This window comes from Endocarpon pusillum, assembly GCF_000464535.1.
Source record: "Endocarpon pusillum Z07020 unplaced genomic scaffold scaffold7306, whole genome shotgun sequence".
Classification (NCBI taxonomy): domain Eukaryota; kingdom Fungi; phylum Ascomycota; class Eurotiomycetes; order Verrucariales; family Verrucariaceae; genus Endocarpon; species Endocarpon pusillum.
Genome location: NW_006916644.1, coordinates 290,550 through 306,403, shown reverse-complemented (window position 1 = coordinate 306,403; position 15,854 = coordinate 290,550). Strand labels below are relative to the sequence as shown.

The 15,854-nt window shown below is 48.9% G+C and overlaps 4 protein-coding genes across 4 annotated transcripts; 3 read left to right on the top strand and 1 right to left on the bottom strand.

Moving 5' to 3' along the window:
- Positions 1 to 91: 91 nt before the first annotated feature.
- Positions 92 to 919, top strand: EPUS_02785 (uncharacterized protein; the record flags this gene model as incomplete). The annotated part of the gene is made up of 1 exon (XM_007807913.1): positions 92 to 919. The coding sequence occupies one exon, from the start codon at positions 92 to 94 to the stop codon at positions 917 to 919; it is 828 nt and encodes a 275-aa protein (XP_007806104.1).
- Positions 920 to 1,203: 284 nt separating this feature from the next.
- EPUS_02784 (uncharacterized protein) lies at positions 1,204 to 3,537 on the bottom strand (the record flags this gene model as incomplete). Its single annotated transcript, XM_007807912.1, has 1 exon — positions 1,204 to 3,537. The coding sequence occupies one exon, from the start codon at positions 3,535 to 3,537 to the stop codon at positions 1,204 to 1,206; it is 2,334 nt and encodes a 777-aa protein (XP_007806103.1).
- Positions 3,538 to 5,465: 1,928 nt separating this feature from the next.
- EPUS_02783 (uncharacterized protein) lies at positions 5,466 to 6,680 on the top strand (the record flags this gene model as incomplete). Its single annotated transcript, XM_007807911.1, has 1 exon — positions 5,466 to 6,680. The coding sequence occupies one exon, from the start codon at positions 5,466 to 5,468 to the stop codon at positions 6,678 to 6,680; it is 1,215 nt and encodes a 404-aa protein (XP_007806102.1).
- A 2,279-nt stretch (positions 6,681 to 8,959) lies between these two features.
- EPUS_02782 (uncharacterized protein) lies at positions 8,960 to 15,618 on the top strand (the record flags this gene model as incomplete). Its single annotated transcript, XM_007807910.1, has 6 exons — positions 8,960 to 9,653; positions 9,700 to 11,484; positions 12,303 to 12,359; positions 12,632 to 12,915; positions 12,965 to 13,543; positions 13,648 to 15,618. 6 exons carry the CDS (start codon positions 8,960 to 8,962, stop codon positions 15,616 to 15,618), a joined length of 5,370 nt encoding a protein of 1,789 aa, XP_007806101.1.
- Between the last annotated feature and the right edge of the window lie 236 nt (positions 15,619 to 15,854).

Sequence of the window (15,854 nt, the reverse complement as noted above, 5' to 3'; positions counted from 1 at the left end):
AAATCAATATTGGTGCACCCACTCAACGCGGGACACGTCAAGCAGATCTTGAAACAATCGACGTGAGCATTGTAACCTACGGCCAGCAATGATGGTGGCTCCTCCAGCCAATCCGCTCATAACCTCAAATCTACTCAGCACGCAATCCTCGCTGATTCAGACTCTTTGCTCGTTTCTCACTGTCAGCATACATCACCTCCTGTATCTACGCTCCATCTACCCACGAGCCTCCTTCCTGAGCACTCGAGCCTACAACTTCCCAGCTCGGCAGAACCGGCATCCCGCAGTCTGTGGCTGGATCAACTGTGCAGTTGATGCCGTCCGAGACCAATTTGAGAAGAACACAGTCGAAAAGGTCGCTGTCTGCATCTTCGATGTGGAAAAAAATGTGGTGCTGGAGAAATGGGTATTTGATCTAGGAACCTTCCCAGTGATTGAAAAGGTGGATCGAGATACGCCATTTGAGAAACCAGCAGGGGGAAATGGTGGTCTCCAAGTCAGCCTTCAGAACCGAATCAACATAGCGGACCTAGAAGCACAGTTCCGAGCGGTACTGAGCAGGATTGCCTCAGCAAGCGTCAGACTACATCCTCTACCTAAGAATGCTGAGTGTAGCTTTACGGTTAGCATTGAGATCCGTGACGATGCAGATAGACCTGTGGGAAGGCTTGAAAAAGAGGAACGAAAGTGGATTGCTGCTGAGCCGGAACCGTGGAACCCTTCAGAAAATCAGCACGCACAATCACAGGGAGATTCAGAAGCGGGAAGCAGGGTGCAGTCAGGCTTGGATGCTCTTGCGGAACGTGGTAAGACGGTCCCTATCAGAAGACTTGAAGCAGGTGAGTTAAGGATGGAAGTCTGGGTTGAAGAGTCAAAGGCAAAGTTCGCTCGAGGAAGCACCACATCCACACAATCTTAGAAAGTACAGCTTGACTCTCTCGCGATGGCCTGCTTTTGCATTGTACATCTTCTGCGTGATGAGTAAGGACAGGCTGCAAGTCAGTCAGAATAGCTCGGGATTTATCTTCCAACTCGCCTAGGACACTCTTCCCAACCTATGAAAGTATGTTTAACCTGTGAGGATCAACAACCCTCAACTTCAAAGAAGTGGCTGCGACACCGCTCTGTAATGCAAAATTTACCAAAACTTGAAAGCAAGATATAGGATCTATAGGATCCAATGAATGATATGTGCATTACTTCTTAAGCTTGGTTCGGTTGCTCTTGTGCCTGGGTAGAACCTAAATCGGGGAGATTTGGGCCATCGTTGGGATGTTGTGCCCACAGGGGCAGATTGCGGAGGTCATCTTGGAGCAAAGGCGTTTGAGGATAGCCTGGGAAGTCATCTCCAACACGCTGAAGATGATGGTTGTGGTTTCTTCTATCAGTATATCTCAGGTCCTGCTGGAAGACATCTTGAGCGCGATCAGCCAACCCAGCATTGACTTCCCCGTTTAGTGCATTTAGTGGTGCTTGGGCCGGCGCTGCACCCACAGCCGGTCTCGGATACGCATATTGAAGATATTGGCCAGCTCGACGTATAGGAGGAACAACAACCCGATCGGCCCTAGGTGGGTTAGGCACAGGTGCCGCCATTGGCGTAGGAAGAAATGGTTGTAGCCTACGTAAGTGTTGCTGCTGAATCTCTAGCATCTCTCTGACTCGATGTTGTTGTTGATGGGCTTGTTGAAGCAGCTGATGGAAGTTGTTCATTTCATGTTCAGCAATCAGCGGTCCAACTCCTTGATCTCCCACAAGCAGATGATGCTGAGGGACGCCCATCAGATGGAATTGTGGTAAAGCAGGAAGATGAAGGGCTGCATGAAGGCCGAGACGACCGGGTATCTCCTGTTCTCGACTGGCCCCTTTATTGAGATGCGCTTCAATTCTCAAATCTTCTTCATTTATACCCGCATCCTGAGCCTTTGCAGCCGCAATAGCGGCCTTTTCGGCTTTGTCTGCCTCTTGCTGATGCCTGTCCTCAGGTGATTGGTCCTGAACAGGGCACCGAGCCGAGCCCGAACCAAAATGCTCGTAGTTTTTGCCAGTGATATCTTTGCGGCAAACATAACACGACACGGCTCGGCAGCTGCTGCAAACTATCTTGTTGCAGCCAGCTGACTTGACTATTTTGACTTTGCACCTTGGACAGGTTCTCATCATTGCTTCACTGCGAGCTTCTTCCACGGCATGGCGAGCAGATAATCCTCTGTCTTTCTTGGCTTCTTCACAGGATATAGGCACGTGGGACTCTCCGTTACATTTTCGGCAGCTCACCTTTTCACAATCAGGATTGAGGCACTCGAAGGTTGTGTGGGTGTCCACTGGTGGGCAGACAGCCTGGTACTCGCAGAACGGGCACTGCTCGAGTCCGTCAAGGCCGGCTGCCTTGATCTCGGCGAGCTGCTGAATTTCAGCAAGCTTATTGAATACCTTTGTTGGAAGGGCTCGCGCAAGAGCTTCCTTAGACAGCTCAGATCCACAACCCGACGTGTCCATACAGCTTAATTCATATTTTTGAGCGCCAATCAACTCGGAAGCTCTCAGCTCAATGCACTTGTTGCAGAAGAAATGGGTATCGTCGTTTTCACAGTGCGTCATACGATTCAACGGAGCTTCGTTAAAACAACATTGACAGTCTACCAACGAGCCTTGCAGCTGGTGCAACTTGAAGTTTTGTGCTTCAGCTTCCTCATCAGCCTTCTGCCTCTTTCGTCGAACTTCCTGGCGATGTTGTTGCTGCCTAGCAGCCTGAAGCTCGTTCACTATACTGACGTACTGGTGCCCTTCTGGTTCGCAATTCCGTTGGTACTTCTTCTCTAGTACCCTGCGAGCAAGCTTAGTCCGACTATATGGTTTCCGTGAGCTATCGTTGGATGTGTTCTCGTACTCTGCCAAAAGATGAAAAGCATCATAAAGATTGCCTTTCTCACGTAACGTCCTGTAAATGAAATGTGTTGGTACCCGATTGAAGTTCTCCGCTAGCAAGATCAAGGCTTCCTTGTAGTATGCTTCATTTTTCTGTATATCTTTGTTCCATCTTACAGTCACGTCGTCGTTCTCTTGGGTAGTAGGCGAGTGCTTTCGCTTGAGGTCTTTCTGCAGGGGGAAGGACTCCATCTCGGCAATTGCAGCAATTATGGCTGCTTCAATGTGAGAATCTGCAGCACGGGACTCCACAAGCATGCCAGTATTGCCGCAATGACGCTCCTTGAAGAGACTTCGTACAAAGTCATGTTGTACCTGAGGGAACACCATAAGGACTTCCTCCAGACAATGCTGCTCCTGTTTTCGATCCAGCTGATAAGAATTTCGATCACTAAGGCTTGTTGTGCCGCCATTCTGATTGTTCACAGCATTTACAGAGTCAAAATCCGCGTCTCTGATGCCGGTACGAGACCGAAAGATGATGTTGGCCTGACCACTTCCATGCCTCCGTTTGAGTTGCCGCGCATCCCATTCGTCACATATCTCTTGATGCCCTGCCATCGAGCCAAGAACAGGGTGAAATTGTTTAAAGCCTGGACCGCGGTACATCTTGAGCTCTAGCCTGGCATCGTAGTAGTACGGGCAAGGATCGTCGTCCGACGGACAAGGTGAATTCACCTCAGATCGTTTGCCCGGTGGGTCATTCCCGGTATTGTATGGACTCCTCGCAGGGCTCTCGTAGGAGTAATCATGACGCGTAGAAATTTCAGTACTTGGTCTTAGCAAAGCGACATCCACTCTATCCTTAGAATCTCGGCATACTGGTGGAGCGCCCTCTGGATATGCTCTGCGCTTCAGGCTTTCTGAGAGCCTTGCGCGCACGTGTTGAGTATTGCTTAGATTCTCGATTAGAGCGGATAGGCAGGAAAGATGTTGTGACAACCCACTCTGGTTTTGATTCACGGGCTACACTAACATTGCCTTCGTCGTCCGAGATCGTTATTGCATTTTCTTTGTTCGAGCCAGTGGCCATGATTCTAGGTTTAGGTTGCAGCGCAGCCTGACACGAAAAGATGAGCCGCTGTAATCTGCTATTTGGAATATCTGGTAAGCGTGTAGACAACGAAGTAGTTGGCAGCATCGATCCCTTTTGAGCCGGATGGCCTCTGACGCTGTATGTACTTCAATCGAAGGAAGAAAATGGCAAATGTTAGACAGAGACGAGCGGTGCGTTAATGGTACGTCGCTGACCTCAAGCGACAGCCGCAACGTCTTGTGCATCAGGCTTGGGCCTTGTATCCGTTTGGCAAGAGTGAAGGGGTATAAACTTACTTGATTCATGTTAGAGTCGGTCGTCGGGTATGTGCAGGCGCCGTCAAGGCTGATAGCATTAGCACCTTGTCGAGGTCCTGGGAAGACAGTCAGGCTCCGGTTGTCAGCAGGGTCCCATCGGTTCAGATGGAGATATTTACCTCGATACATACCCGCTGGACTTAGTCTGCGAGACCGTTGAGCCAATATGACTTGTCAAAATATGGGTGAGAGCTCTTGCAGGAAATTTGATATCTGGCAACGAATTATCCTTCGGCTTGTTAATGTTCACTACAAAGTAGCTACCCCATCCTGTGACTTAGGGCACGTAATACTTTTTAATTCGCCTGAGGCACGAGTGTCGGAGTCTAGGCAATTACATCCCGAGCTAATCAGACTGAACTGGATTAGTATACATTATGTAATATCGATAGCCGAGGCTGGTTATCCATAGATTGTCCTTCATATCAATCAAACATTCCAAATTTAGCGGTTTTGATGTCCAGAAACGCTCCTTCTCCTCATCAGCATTACTATTACATCCGAATGATCCAGAATTCACCGGTACACCCTGTGTCACTGAATTGGACCACTGTTGAGAATAATAGTAGCATTCTTGCAACATTCTCGCAAAGTTTAGTATGATAACTTTGCTGCAGTCTTGGCAAGACCAAAATCGATTCATCACTTGATGCTTTCTTGCTTGCATCACACTTGTTAATAGACTGGGAATTATAAACGAAGATCAGTCCATAGTTCTTAAGACTCTAATCATTTTTAGACTTTAAAGTTTTCACAAATCGTACTATTCAAAGTTCAAACATCAAATACAATATAGTACTCCGTACTGCAAATGTTCTTCTTGCCACGACTTCAGCATGATCTGACGGTAGATAGCGGGAGCGCTACTCTCAATACGTAAGGAGGTGGTCCATTTTAGAGTACTAAATCTGCAAATGTGAGCTGTTGTCCCACGATGTCTTGACACCAGTATTCTGTGATTGGCCTCTTAACCACATTGCGCCACGAGCGAGGATATCGTCGCTTGCAAGCGGTTCGTTATGACTCAGATGAGGTTGACATTTGCTCAACATCTTGTTCCTCGAATGAACGCTTCCCTCCCTTGCTCTTTTGACGTCCATGCTCCTGCTCTAAGCTGAAACATTGATGACAGTTGAAATTTGCCCATACGAATTTGCAACGAAGGGATCCGCCTTACAGACAGCATGGGATCATTTGCTATGAAACCCGATATTAGCGTCGTGGAAACCACAGCGCCTGTGCCTATACCTTCATCTGAACTCCCGGCCTCAAGCTCCCCATCCATTACGTTGGTGCCGGCAACTCTTCTTGAGCGATATCAATGCTGGCATATTAATTCTCATTCCTGGCGAGGCCCATTATCTACGGAGCAGTATATCAGCCGTGAAGCCTTTCTAGAGCATCAACTTTTGACTCGGGAAGGCAAGATCACATACTGGATCTTGACAGACACATTTCTGTCTGTGGGAGCAGATGGGGCAAGACCCATCCTCGCAGCCTGCGAGACATTACGCAAAGAGGGATACCTAGGCCGCAATGGCAACCTCCGAAAACTGGTGACCCATGGAGTAGGATCTGTTTTTTGCAGGAAGGAGTACCGAGGTCGAGGATATGCTTCGCGTATGATGACGGAACTGGGGAAGTCGCTGGAGACTTGGCAGCAAGAAAAAGGCACGAAAGCATCCTTCTCGGTGCTATGGTCAGATATCGGGCGATCTTTCTATGCAGCCCACGGTTGGAAGGCGATGTCTAACACGCGTATCTCACTGCCAGTGGTCTCCGGGCAGAATTCCCTTCAGACTCAAAATAAACCGGACTGCTCCGGTGTCCGAGACTTAAACGCTCAAGATCTTCGGGATAGAATTTGTCCGAAAGCAATCGCTATATTGGAGACAAATCTACGACTGCGCAGTGAGCACAGACCAAATATACCACATATAGCTATTCGTCCAGACTATGACCACATGGAATGGCAGCACGCCCGAGAAAACTTCCAGGCGAAAACACTTTTTGACAGGGACCCGAATATCAAAGGTGCCGAAGACCTTGCCACAGGGTGCGCCTTGATATGGTGTCGTGTATGGGGGGAGGTTCCCCAGAACAACAAGCTTCATATCTTGCATACCGTAATACCAACGGATGTTAAGGGGGATGCCATTAGCAGCATTGCTGCACTTTTACTGAGGGCTCAAATGGAGGCAAAGACATGGGATATGCACGGAGGGGTGGAACTGTGGAGTCCGACGCCAGATGTCGTTAATGCTGCACAGTCTCTGGCGGGAATAGAAAGAGTACAAACAACAATCAGGGACAAAGAATCTGTTTGCAGTTTGCGATGGATCGGCGGCGAGGGTGAGGAAGTGGAGTGGGTTGCTGATGAGAGATATTGTTGGTGTTGAAAGACGCTGAAAAATAGGTGTAGTTTAAGTGTTTTGCCATGTTCCATCTATCGAGTGACACAGTATATCAATTCTGCCCTCCCACTGGAGCGGTTTTTGGCCCAGCATCGGGGGTTGATAAAGAAGGGTTTTCTCGCCACAAAATGTGCAGCTTAGACACACCCTCCGATTTTACCTGAAGGTGAGCCAATTGGTCAGAATAGTTGCAGCTTGATTGATTGATTGATTGATTCTTACACCTATCCTATGTACAGGATAAACCCTCTGGGGAAGAAAACCTGTAAGCCCTCTGTATCTGTTGTTTGTGTCAGATACCAGGTAGACGTGTCTTTACGAAAGGTTCCGAGCTCTTTCATCTTAATTCTACTCCCTTGTGTCCCCTACAGGGAGAAGCGAGTAGATGGGAGCATTCCAGAGTGTTGCCTTCGTATCTTTGTGGATCTGTTGGTGTTCCGTAGGCTGCCAGCACTTGTTGATGTGTAGTTGGTTGTAACTCTGCTTGCTTGTGCGTAGGAGTTGTGTGCTAGAATTGGTGTCGGCTGGCCTCCTTTTGTGTGTAGCCTATTCCAACCTTGGGATGATCCAGGAAAGGTGAAATCGCAAGGATTCGTTCGTAAAGTGTCGTAGTTTGTTGTGGGATCTGGTATTGGTGTAGAGGATCTCGTCCCTATATTTAGGTTACTGGCCGAGGTGTTAAACTAATTGTGGTACTAATTCTTTAGTATCTGTTGACCTTCTGAGAGGGCTAATTGGCCGCGTTTAATATGCGTAATCCCTGCGTTTCTGCTGCTTCTAATTAGTCAATTTCCGACGCAATTTCGCTTCTAATTTCGCTGTACGGTACAGCCAATTGTATATAGATCTACGCTCTCTACCCCCGTAGTTATCAATCAACTTGCTTCTCTACGCACTCTGCACAGCAGGTTGACAGTATCTTTTGTTCGTATTCGAACTTCTCCTAAAACTTATTACAGTAATCCTTATTCCCCCTCCTCTTCCTTATACCAGATTATAGTAGATTGTAAAGGGTCAGGGACGTCTGTAACTGCATAACCCTTGTTGTTGATGATTTTTCTCCTTATAACTCGCTTTTTTTTATATAATATTTAGCCTTACTTATTAGTCCTATAATGTGTTCCGCCTCTTTCGTATCTTAACGTAGTTGCTTACAGATGTCAATTAACGCGTTATTAGCACGTTTAAAAGGTGGAATAGGGCAGCACTGTCAGGATTGACTCTTTAGATGGGTTGACAGGCATCATAGAATCGCGGTACTGCTGCTTTCTGTCTGTAGGAGATAATATACATCTATAAGTATATTCTCCCGCTTAAAAAGTCTTACAACAGGTCGCAAATCTGTATGAGTGACGTCAATAATTCGGGTCACTTATAGCACTTTCCTAAGGTGCTATATAACCCTTGATAAAACCATTTCCGCAAGTTGTGATCCGTTATCATAAGATCAAACCTGTTTCTATGGAGTTACGGCCGCTTGCAAGTACCCTTGACGCGTTTGGTGTGTAGCTCAACTGGGGCCTCGCAGCTCCCCAAATAGCTTCCAGCGCGAATGTAGCATTTGTAGATATGCTACCGCAACCTTCCGCAGAGACTCGTAGCTCACGCTTTATCCGGTCGTGACGGCACACGCCTGCGGCTATTGCCCAGTAGAGTTCTTTCGCAATTGTTCGGACGCGAGGCAGCTGAGGAGACACCCACCACAACGCGTCGTGATCGCTATAGTTGCAGCTTAAAGTCGTGATGCCAGAATTTGAATGGAATCATGCATCATGTGTATGCGAGATGGGTTAAATAGGAAGAAAACAAGACTAACTTTTCTTGTATTAGCGCAATGTCAGCAGTTAGTGAAAGGCTTGGAGGTGGGTTTGGGCGGGAAGGTAATGGCTAGACCGCCTAAGAGACAGGATGTGTACCACCAGAGTTCTCTAATCTTCTGTGCATATCGATTGCTTTTCACGCTCTGCATTAACAGCTTCTTATTAGATGATCTGCTTGTGATCATCAGAATTTTAGAGCTTTCCATCATTAAATGTCCTTGGTAGATGCTGGACAATGCTGTGGTTGTAGGAGCCACTGTTTGGAGCTTACGTGTGAAGTGACTGGCCACGATCTATTGACACCGCCTTCGATAGGGATGAGGGATATTGACATATTTCATGGCGCCTTGCTGGCAAGATTTTAGAAGCTCAGACTGCCACGAATGCTGTCACTAGATTCTTGCCTAGCTTGAGCACTGTCTAAGGTGTTACAATCTGGGTATCATGAAAGTTCCAATTACTCTCCCAATTCGGTACAGAGCACCACCATCGATTGAAAACCTTATCCAGATCCAGAACGGCACTTTCTACCGACAGCATCCTGGAGGCCTCCAGGAGTCGAATACTCCCTTGTTTCCGAATCTATACTTTTCTCTACCAGCATTTCCCCTTAGACGAGATTCAGAAACCGGCAAGCAACAACAACATTGGGCAGTAGTAGGTGCAAGCGGGGGAAGTACCTTTCTCGAAATATTACGTGGAACCCACATCTGCCTACCGCCCAATGCTCGAACTTTTCCATATCTTTCCTCGGAGGACATCGAGGCCAAGGATTACCGACTCCGGTCTCCCACCTGGGCAATACAGTATGTAGGATTTACATCTGGCAAAGGCCAGGGCCTAGTTGGAGGTATCCGGGGGTCCTACCTCAGCGCACGTTATGAGAGTCGTAGGGAGGAGACAGACTGGTCCGTCCTACAATATCTTAAGGGAGAAATGGAGCTCAATCCTTCTAAGGAACTGCATTACGAGGATGCAAGCTTCAATGCCCTATTGTCACAGGTTATCAAGGATCTAAGGCTGGAGCAGTTGACTTCCCTGCCTGTGAGCAATCTCAGCAACGGGCAAACCAGGCGGGCCAGGATCGCAAAGGCGTTGCTTGGTAGGCCTGAAGTATTGTTGTTAGATGAGCCCTTCAGTAGGTATCAATACTTTCAAAAGATACTTGACTCACTCCTTCTTAGTGGGCCTGGATCCGCCTACACTGGTGTCTCTTTCCCCCATCCTCCGTGGGTTGGCATACAAGTCTTCTCCGCGACTGATCATGTCACTTCGTCCGCAGGATCCAATTCCTGATTGGATCACTCATCTTGCCGTATTAGGCCACCAAGACACGCTCGCTCTGGCTGGACCTAAGAAGGAAGTACTCTTCGCTGTCCATCGATGGGCCAACGCTCACAAGGGCCCCCAAAACGGCACTGCTGCAAAAATGGCAGCTCTTATGACTAACAGACATGGACCGCCACCCCTGGACTTCGGGTACACGCTGTCAGCCACTGGCGTGTCCCGGGACGTCACAAATTCTCAGATTGTGTCAAGTAAAACTCCGACCTACATATCAGCAACAGACGAATTGGTACCAGAGCATCTTAGTGTGGCTTATCGACTCGTATGGCAGAAAGCTGCAGGAAAGCCTCGAGAGAAGGCAGACCTGGATGATCTCCTATCTCTAACATGCCTGCTTCCAGCGGAATTCAATCGCCAAGACGACGTTCCAGCTCCTTCCAACGAGTCGTTCTCTATAAGTGAAGATCCGAGGCGCGGCCAACACAACTCCGGATTTCCTGTTTCTAACTTTCCTATGCGACCGCATCCTGAACTTGGGAAGTCACTCATAGAGCTTAAGAATGTCATCGTCTCTTATGGCTCCAAGACTGTTCTTGGTTACGGTGTTCAATCTGGCTTCCAGGTTCCGGGCCTCAATCTCGACATTCGTCAAGGCACTCGACTCGCGCTTCTCGGCCCCAATGGTTCCGGGAAGACCACCTTGCTGTCTTTGCTCACATCGGACCACCCTCAAAGCTACTCTTTACCAATCAAATACTTTGGCCGTTCCCGCTTACCGTCACCAGGCCAGCCAGGCGTCTCCCTTTGGGAGATTCAGTCCCGGATCGGACATTCCTCGCCTGAGATCCATGCTTTCTTCCCGAAAGGCCTTACTATCAGACGATCATTGGAGAGTGCCTGGGCTGAGACGTTCGCAGCTAAGCCAGAGCCTACGAATAGCAGTAAAGCGCTTGTAGATGCGTTCCTCAGATGGTGGGAACCCGAGCTTAATCCATGCCATCAACCTCTACCACCATTGGAGGCCCCCGCTATCCCGATCGACGACTCGGTCTCGTCGTCCTACCCTTCATTCAAGCACTCGTCACAGACAGCGAATGAGCTAGAATGGGCGTCCCTCCCCCTCAACACATTCGGCAGCCTCTCTTTCCAATCTCAGCGTCTGCTACTGCTCCTCAGGGCAATAATCAAAACACCCGACATCGTGATCCTCGACGAGGCGTTCTCGGGATTCAGCCCCGAGGTCAGGGACAAAGCGATGAGATTTCTGGGAGCAGGGGAGAATTCTGTGCCGCATCAACATCAGGCTGCAACGTACAGGACCTGCATGGATGATGGGGACGGGGAATCGTCTCGATGGCCTTTGAGGGACGATCGGACACGAGTCGAGACAATTTGTCATACGACGCGTGTCACGCCCAACGAGCCGATTGTGGGGAAAGAGGGAATGACGCATGAAAAGAAAAAAAGAGTCGATCGTTTGAGGAGAAAGACCAAATCCGAACTCACAGCAGAAGGAGATCTGGCAGATGACAGTGTGGAATACGCGTTCCACGGTCTCAGCAACGAACAGGCGCTTATCGTCGTAAGTCACGTTCGTGAAGAGATTCCAGATCTGGTAAATGAGTATATACGCCTGCCAGGAGAGGAGGAGGTGAGTGAGCAGAGAAGGGGTATTGAGATGGGTAAGTGCGGCGACGGTAGTCTGAAGACCGTGGAGGGTTGGAATAGAATATGGGGATTGGGATCTTGATGCATTCGTCCATTGCTTGAGCGCTCCTTGGGACAGCTTCGTAGGGTGTGCATGAAATTTGCAGCTTCCTGTCAAACAACAGGATGGTAGTCAAGGCGACTTTCCTCCCTGGTCTAGATTTCTCCCGTGACCAGAGCAGATTGACAGCCTCCAAAAGGAAGAACCTGGTATCCAGGTCGGTCATATTTCTTAGTGCACGAAAATCACAGGGTGTACCTCAGGATATCTGATATCAGCTCCAATATCCAGAACAAGGTTGACGGTAGGGCCCTAGGATTGAGTTTGGTTTATAATGCAAGCACAGAATTTACGAAGCCTTCTGGTCTGGTCTGGTCTGGTCTGATATAGTTTCACCCAAGGGGTTTTATTGTGGTCTTCCTTTTCCTGTGCCGCACGTCACATAGGTTCGTGCTTCGGAGAAAAGGCTGTCAAGGTGGCACAGTCCTTGAGAAGCTTCGAACATTGGATAAGGTGACTATAAAATCTGAAAGTCGCAAAGAGAGCATAGCGCGGATGAGCTGGCTTTAATGAAGGTAGGAAGTCGTCGTGCTAGCCGAAGATACATACCAAAAAGCTCATAGTGTAGTCAGTACTCCGTATACCAACTCGAATATGGTAGTCCGTAGACTAAGCTCTATCAAACTTTCCAAGCTAAGAAGGCGAATCAACCAAAGCAGTGGTCCAGTCTTGCGCTGTCAGGGGCCACTGCTTGGCAGGGTTCAGCCTTACTAAAACTAACTTACTACGTAGTAGTAGCTACTGGGGTGCTTGCCTGCAAGAGCGAGGTCATCGCACTTCCGACCATAGGTATTTACCTTTGCGTATTTGTGCCTAGGTACTGAGCAAATGGCTGCTACGCCCCGTCATGGCGCTCACATCTGTATTGACGTTGGGTCCGAGTCTTGTTTAGCTGCCGCTGACCTATGTTGCAGTGGAAATCATTCGCCTTCTTCATAGTGTCGCAAGTACCGGTACCCGCTGATGATGATGGTTCATATGTTTTCAGCGTCAGACAGTCCCAGACCATCTTCTGCGGTATTCCTGACTGAGTATACAGAACGATATAACCTGTCTGGCAGCCGGATCAGACTCAATTTTCCTTGGCGACTCCAATGGAGATGTCCGAATCTTATCCCGAGCTCTAAGAGTTGTTCGTTTATTCCATGCCGCCGACCCTTCCTCCCACGGCTCGATCACGCATCTCAAACAAATAGATGCCACATCATTGCTTGTCACCATCTGCGAAGATCTATCAAGCGATCCAGTGCTGAAAGTATGGGCTCTGGACAAGGAAGAGAAGAAGACCAAAGGACCTAAATGTCTTTGTACCATTGGGGTTCAGAATGGCAGGAGACAGTTTCCCGTAAGACGATGTCTACGCTTCTAGTCCCTCGCAAACTGAATGAGGGCAGGTATCAGCGTTTGTTGCCTTGGAGGATCTTACCCAGGTCGCAGTTGGCTTTGCGAACGGCGCCGTGACGGTGATTAGGGGTGATCTTATACATGACCGAGGCACAAAGCAGAGGATAGTCTTTGAGTCGGAAGAGCCTATCACAGGTCTGGCAATCAGGGAGAGCCCCATGACTATTCTCTACATTGCAACAACAGGCCGAATATCAAATCTAGTCATATCAGGAAAAGGACAAGGGCAGCCACCACGGACCGTAGACAGTCAAGGATGTGCAGTCCGTTGTATGTCGGTGGACAAAGAGACTGGAGACATCATCATCGCGCGGGATGATGCAGTTTACTATTATGGCCCTAACGGTCGTGGACCAAGCTTTGCATTTGATGGACCGAAGAAAATGATTACAACCTTCAAGGACTACGTCGGTCTTGTCTGCCCACCAAAAGTGGCCCAAGTATCCAAGTCAAACACATATCGACGGCTAGGTGGGAGCGGGATGGGTGATTTATTCAGCACATCTTCCTTCAGCCTGCTTGAAACCGACTTGAGATATATTGCACACACTGAATCTCTCTCAACAGAAGTGAAAGAAGTTTTTAGCGAATGGGGAGAGCTCTTCCTTTTGACCATAGACGGGAAGGCAAGACACCTTCTTCTGTGATACGAGGTTCAGGCTGACGGTGACAGCTCTATCGATATGAAGAGAAAACCTTACAGCAGAAGCTTGAAATTCTCTATCAACGAAATCTCTATATTCTTGCCATAAACCTTGCACAAAAAGCTGGTGTCGACACAGCCACCCAAAATGTTATCTTTCGAAAGTATGGAGACTACCTCTATCAGAAAGGCGACTATGATACAGCTATGCAACAGTATCTTCGAGCCATTGACAATACTGAGCCGTCACAAATTCTACGAAAATTCCTCGACACACAGCGAATTCATAACCTGATAGAATACCTTGAAGAACTTCACGAACACGATAAAGCAACGGCAGATCATACGACCCTCTTGTTGAATTGTTATGCTAAACTCAAGGACACCGAGAAGCTTGATGCATTTATCCGAGCACCTGGCGAACTCAAATTCGACCTTGAAACGGCTATATCGATGTGTCGGCAAGGAGGTTACTTCGAGCAAGCCGCCTATCTCGCTACAAAGCATGGAGAGAACAGTCTGGTTGTTGACATATTGATTGAGGACTCAAAAAAGTATCCTGAGGCGTTGGCATACATCTGGCAATTGGAACCTCTTGCTGCATATCCGAACTTGATGAAATATTCTCGAGTACTCCTAGAACATTGTCCTGATGAAGCGACTCAAGTTTTCATTGACTACTACACCGGAAATTATCGCCCTAAGGAAGAGGTAACGGCCACTCAAGAGCCTCAACCCCAGAATCAAGCTTCAGCCTTCCAAAATCTGTCTGCTTTGCTACCTCTTCCATATATGAACCGATCTGCCGTTGCCAGTCCTGCTCCCGAAGCACAACAGCAGACCACTACAGCAGATACTAAACTGGCTTCCAATGCAGACACACCAACCCCAGAGTATCCTATACCCAGGCCTCGAACAGCCTTCTCATCTTTCATACCACATCCATCACATTTCATCCGATTCCTGGAAGCGCTGACCTCCCAACCTAACATCTCCTCCACCGACAAGACTGATCTCTATACCACACTCTTCGAAATGTACCTCGAGGCGGCCAACTCCGAATCAACAACATCTTCCGAACGAGAAGCATGGCAGCACAAAGCAAAAGCATTAATCACCTCCCAACCACAGATCTCCACTCAATCCTCCGACCAACCATTGTCCTTCATCCCAACTTCCTCTGTTCTCCTCCTCTCCTCCCTTTCCAACTTCCCCACCGGCACCACCCTTGTCCGCGAACGCGCCAACCTCTACACCGACATCCTCCGCTCCCACACCACCGCCAAGGACACCTCCGGCGCGATCTCCGCCCTCCGAAGATACGGCCCCGAAGATCCGAGCCTCTACCCTATCGCCCTCTCGTATTTCTCCTCCTCAACCACCATCCTCTCCCAACCAGGAGTAAAAGAAGAATTGCAATCCGTCCTCCGTAAAATCGATCAAGATAGTCTCATGGCACCACTGCAAGTGGTCAAAGTCCTAAGCCAAGGCGGTGCAGTGAGCATGGGAATGGTGAAATCCTATCTCTCAGACAACATCAGCAGAGAGCGCAAGGAGATCCGCAACAACCGCACCTTGATTGAGAGTTATCGAAAGGAAAGCGCGGCCAAGATATCCGAGCTCGAGGATCTAGGGTCGAAGCCTATCGTTTTCCAGGCCAGGCGGTGTAGTGCCTGTGGTGGGCAACTCGATCTGCCGACCGTGCATTTTGCCTGCAAGCATAGCTTCCATCAGCGCTGTCTGAATACCGGCTCTGTGTCACAAGCAGCGCAGGCGGATGCGACGGCGGAGGGGAGGGCAGAATGTCCGGTCTGTAAGCCCCAGAATGATACCATCAAGGCGCATCGCAGGGCTCAAGTGGAGAGCGCGGATCAGCATGAGCTGTTTAAGGCGGCGTTGGAGAGGAGTCAGGAGCGGTTTGAGACGGTGGCGGAGTTTTTTGGGAGAGGCGTCATGAATCTCAACTCCGTAGGTAACGGGCCGGGAGCGGGTGGAGGGTGAAGCGGAGGGGAGGCGGGAAGGGGGTTCTATGGAGTGAGGGAGGGTCACATAGATATGGGTTGGTTGATAGTCCTAGGTATCTAGGAATCTCTCTGTACAGCATAATCCATGCTACGTTAGAGTCGTCTAGACGATGGCGGTTTAGTCTCCAGAAGTGCTTGGTCGTGCAGCTCGTATACGTAGCTCATGACATTTTCCAGCACTCCGTTCTCTTCTCCTATCGTGTGGCTCCAGAG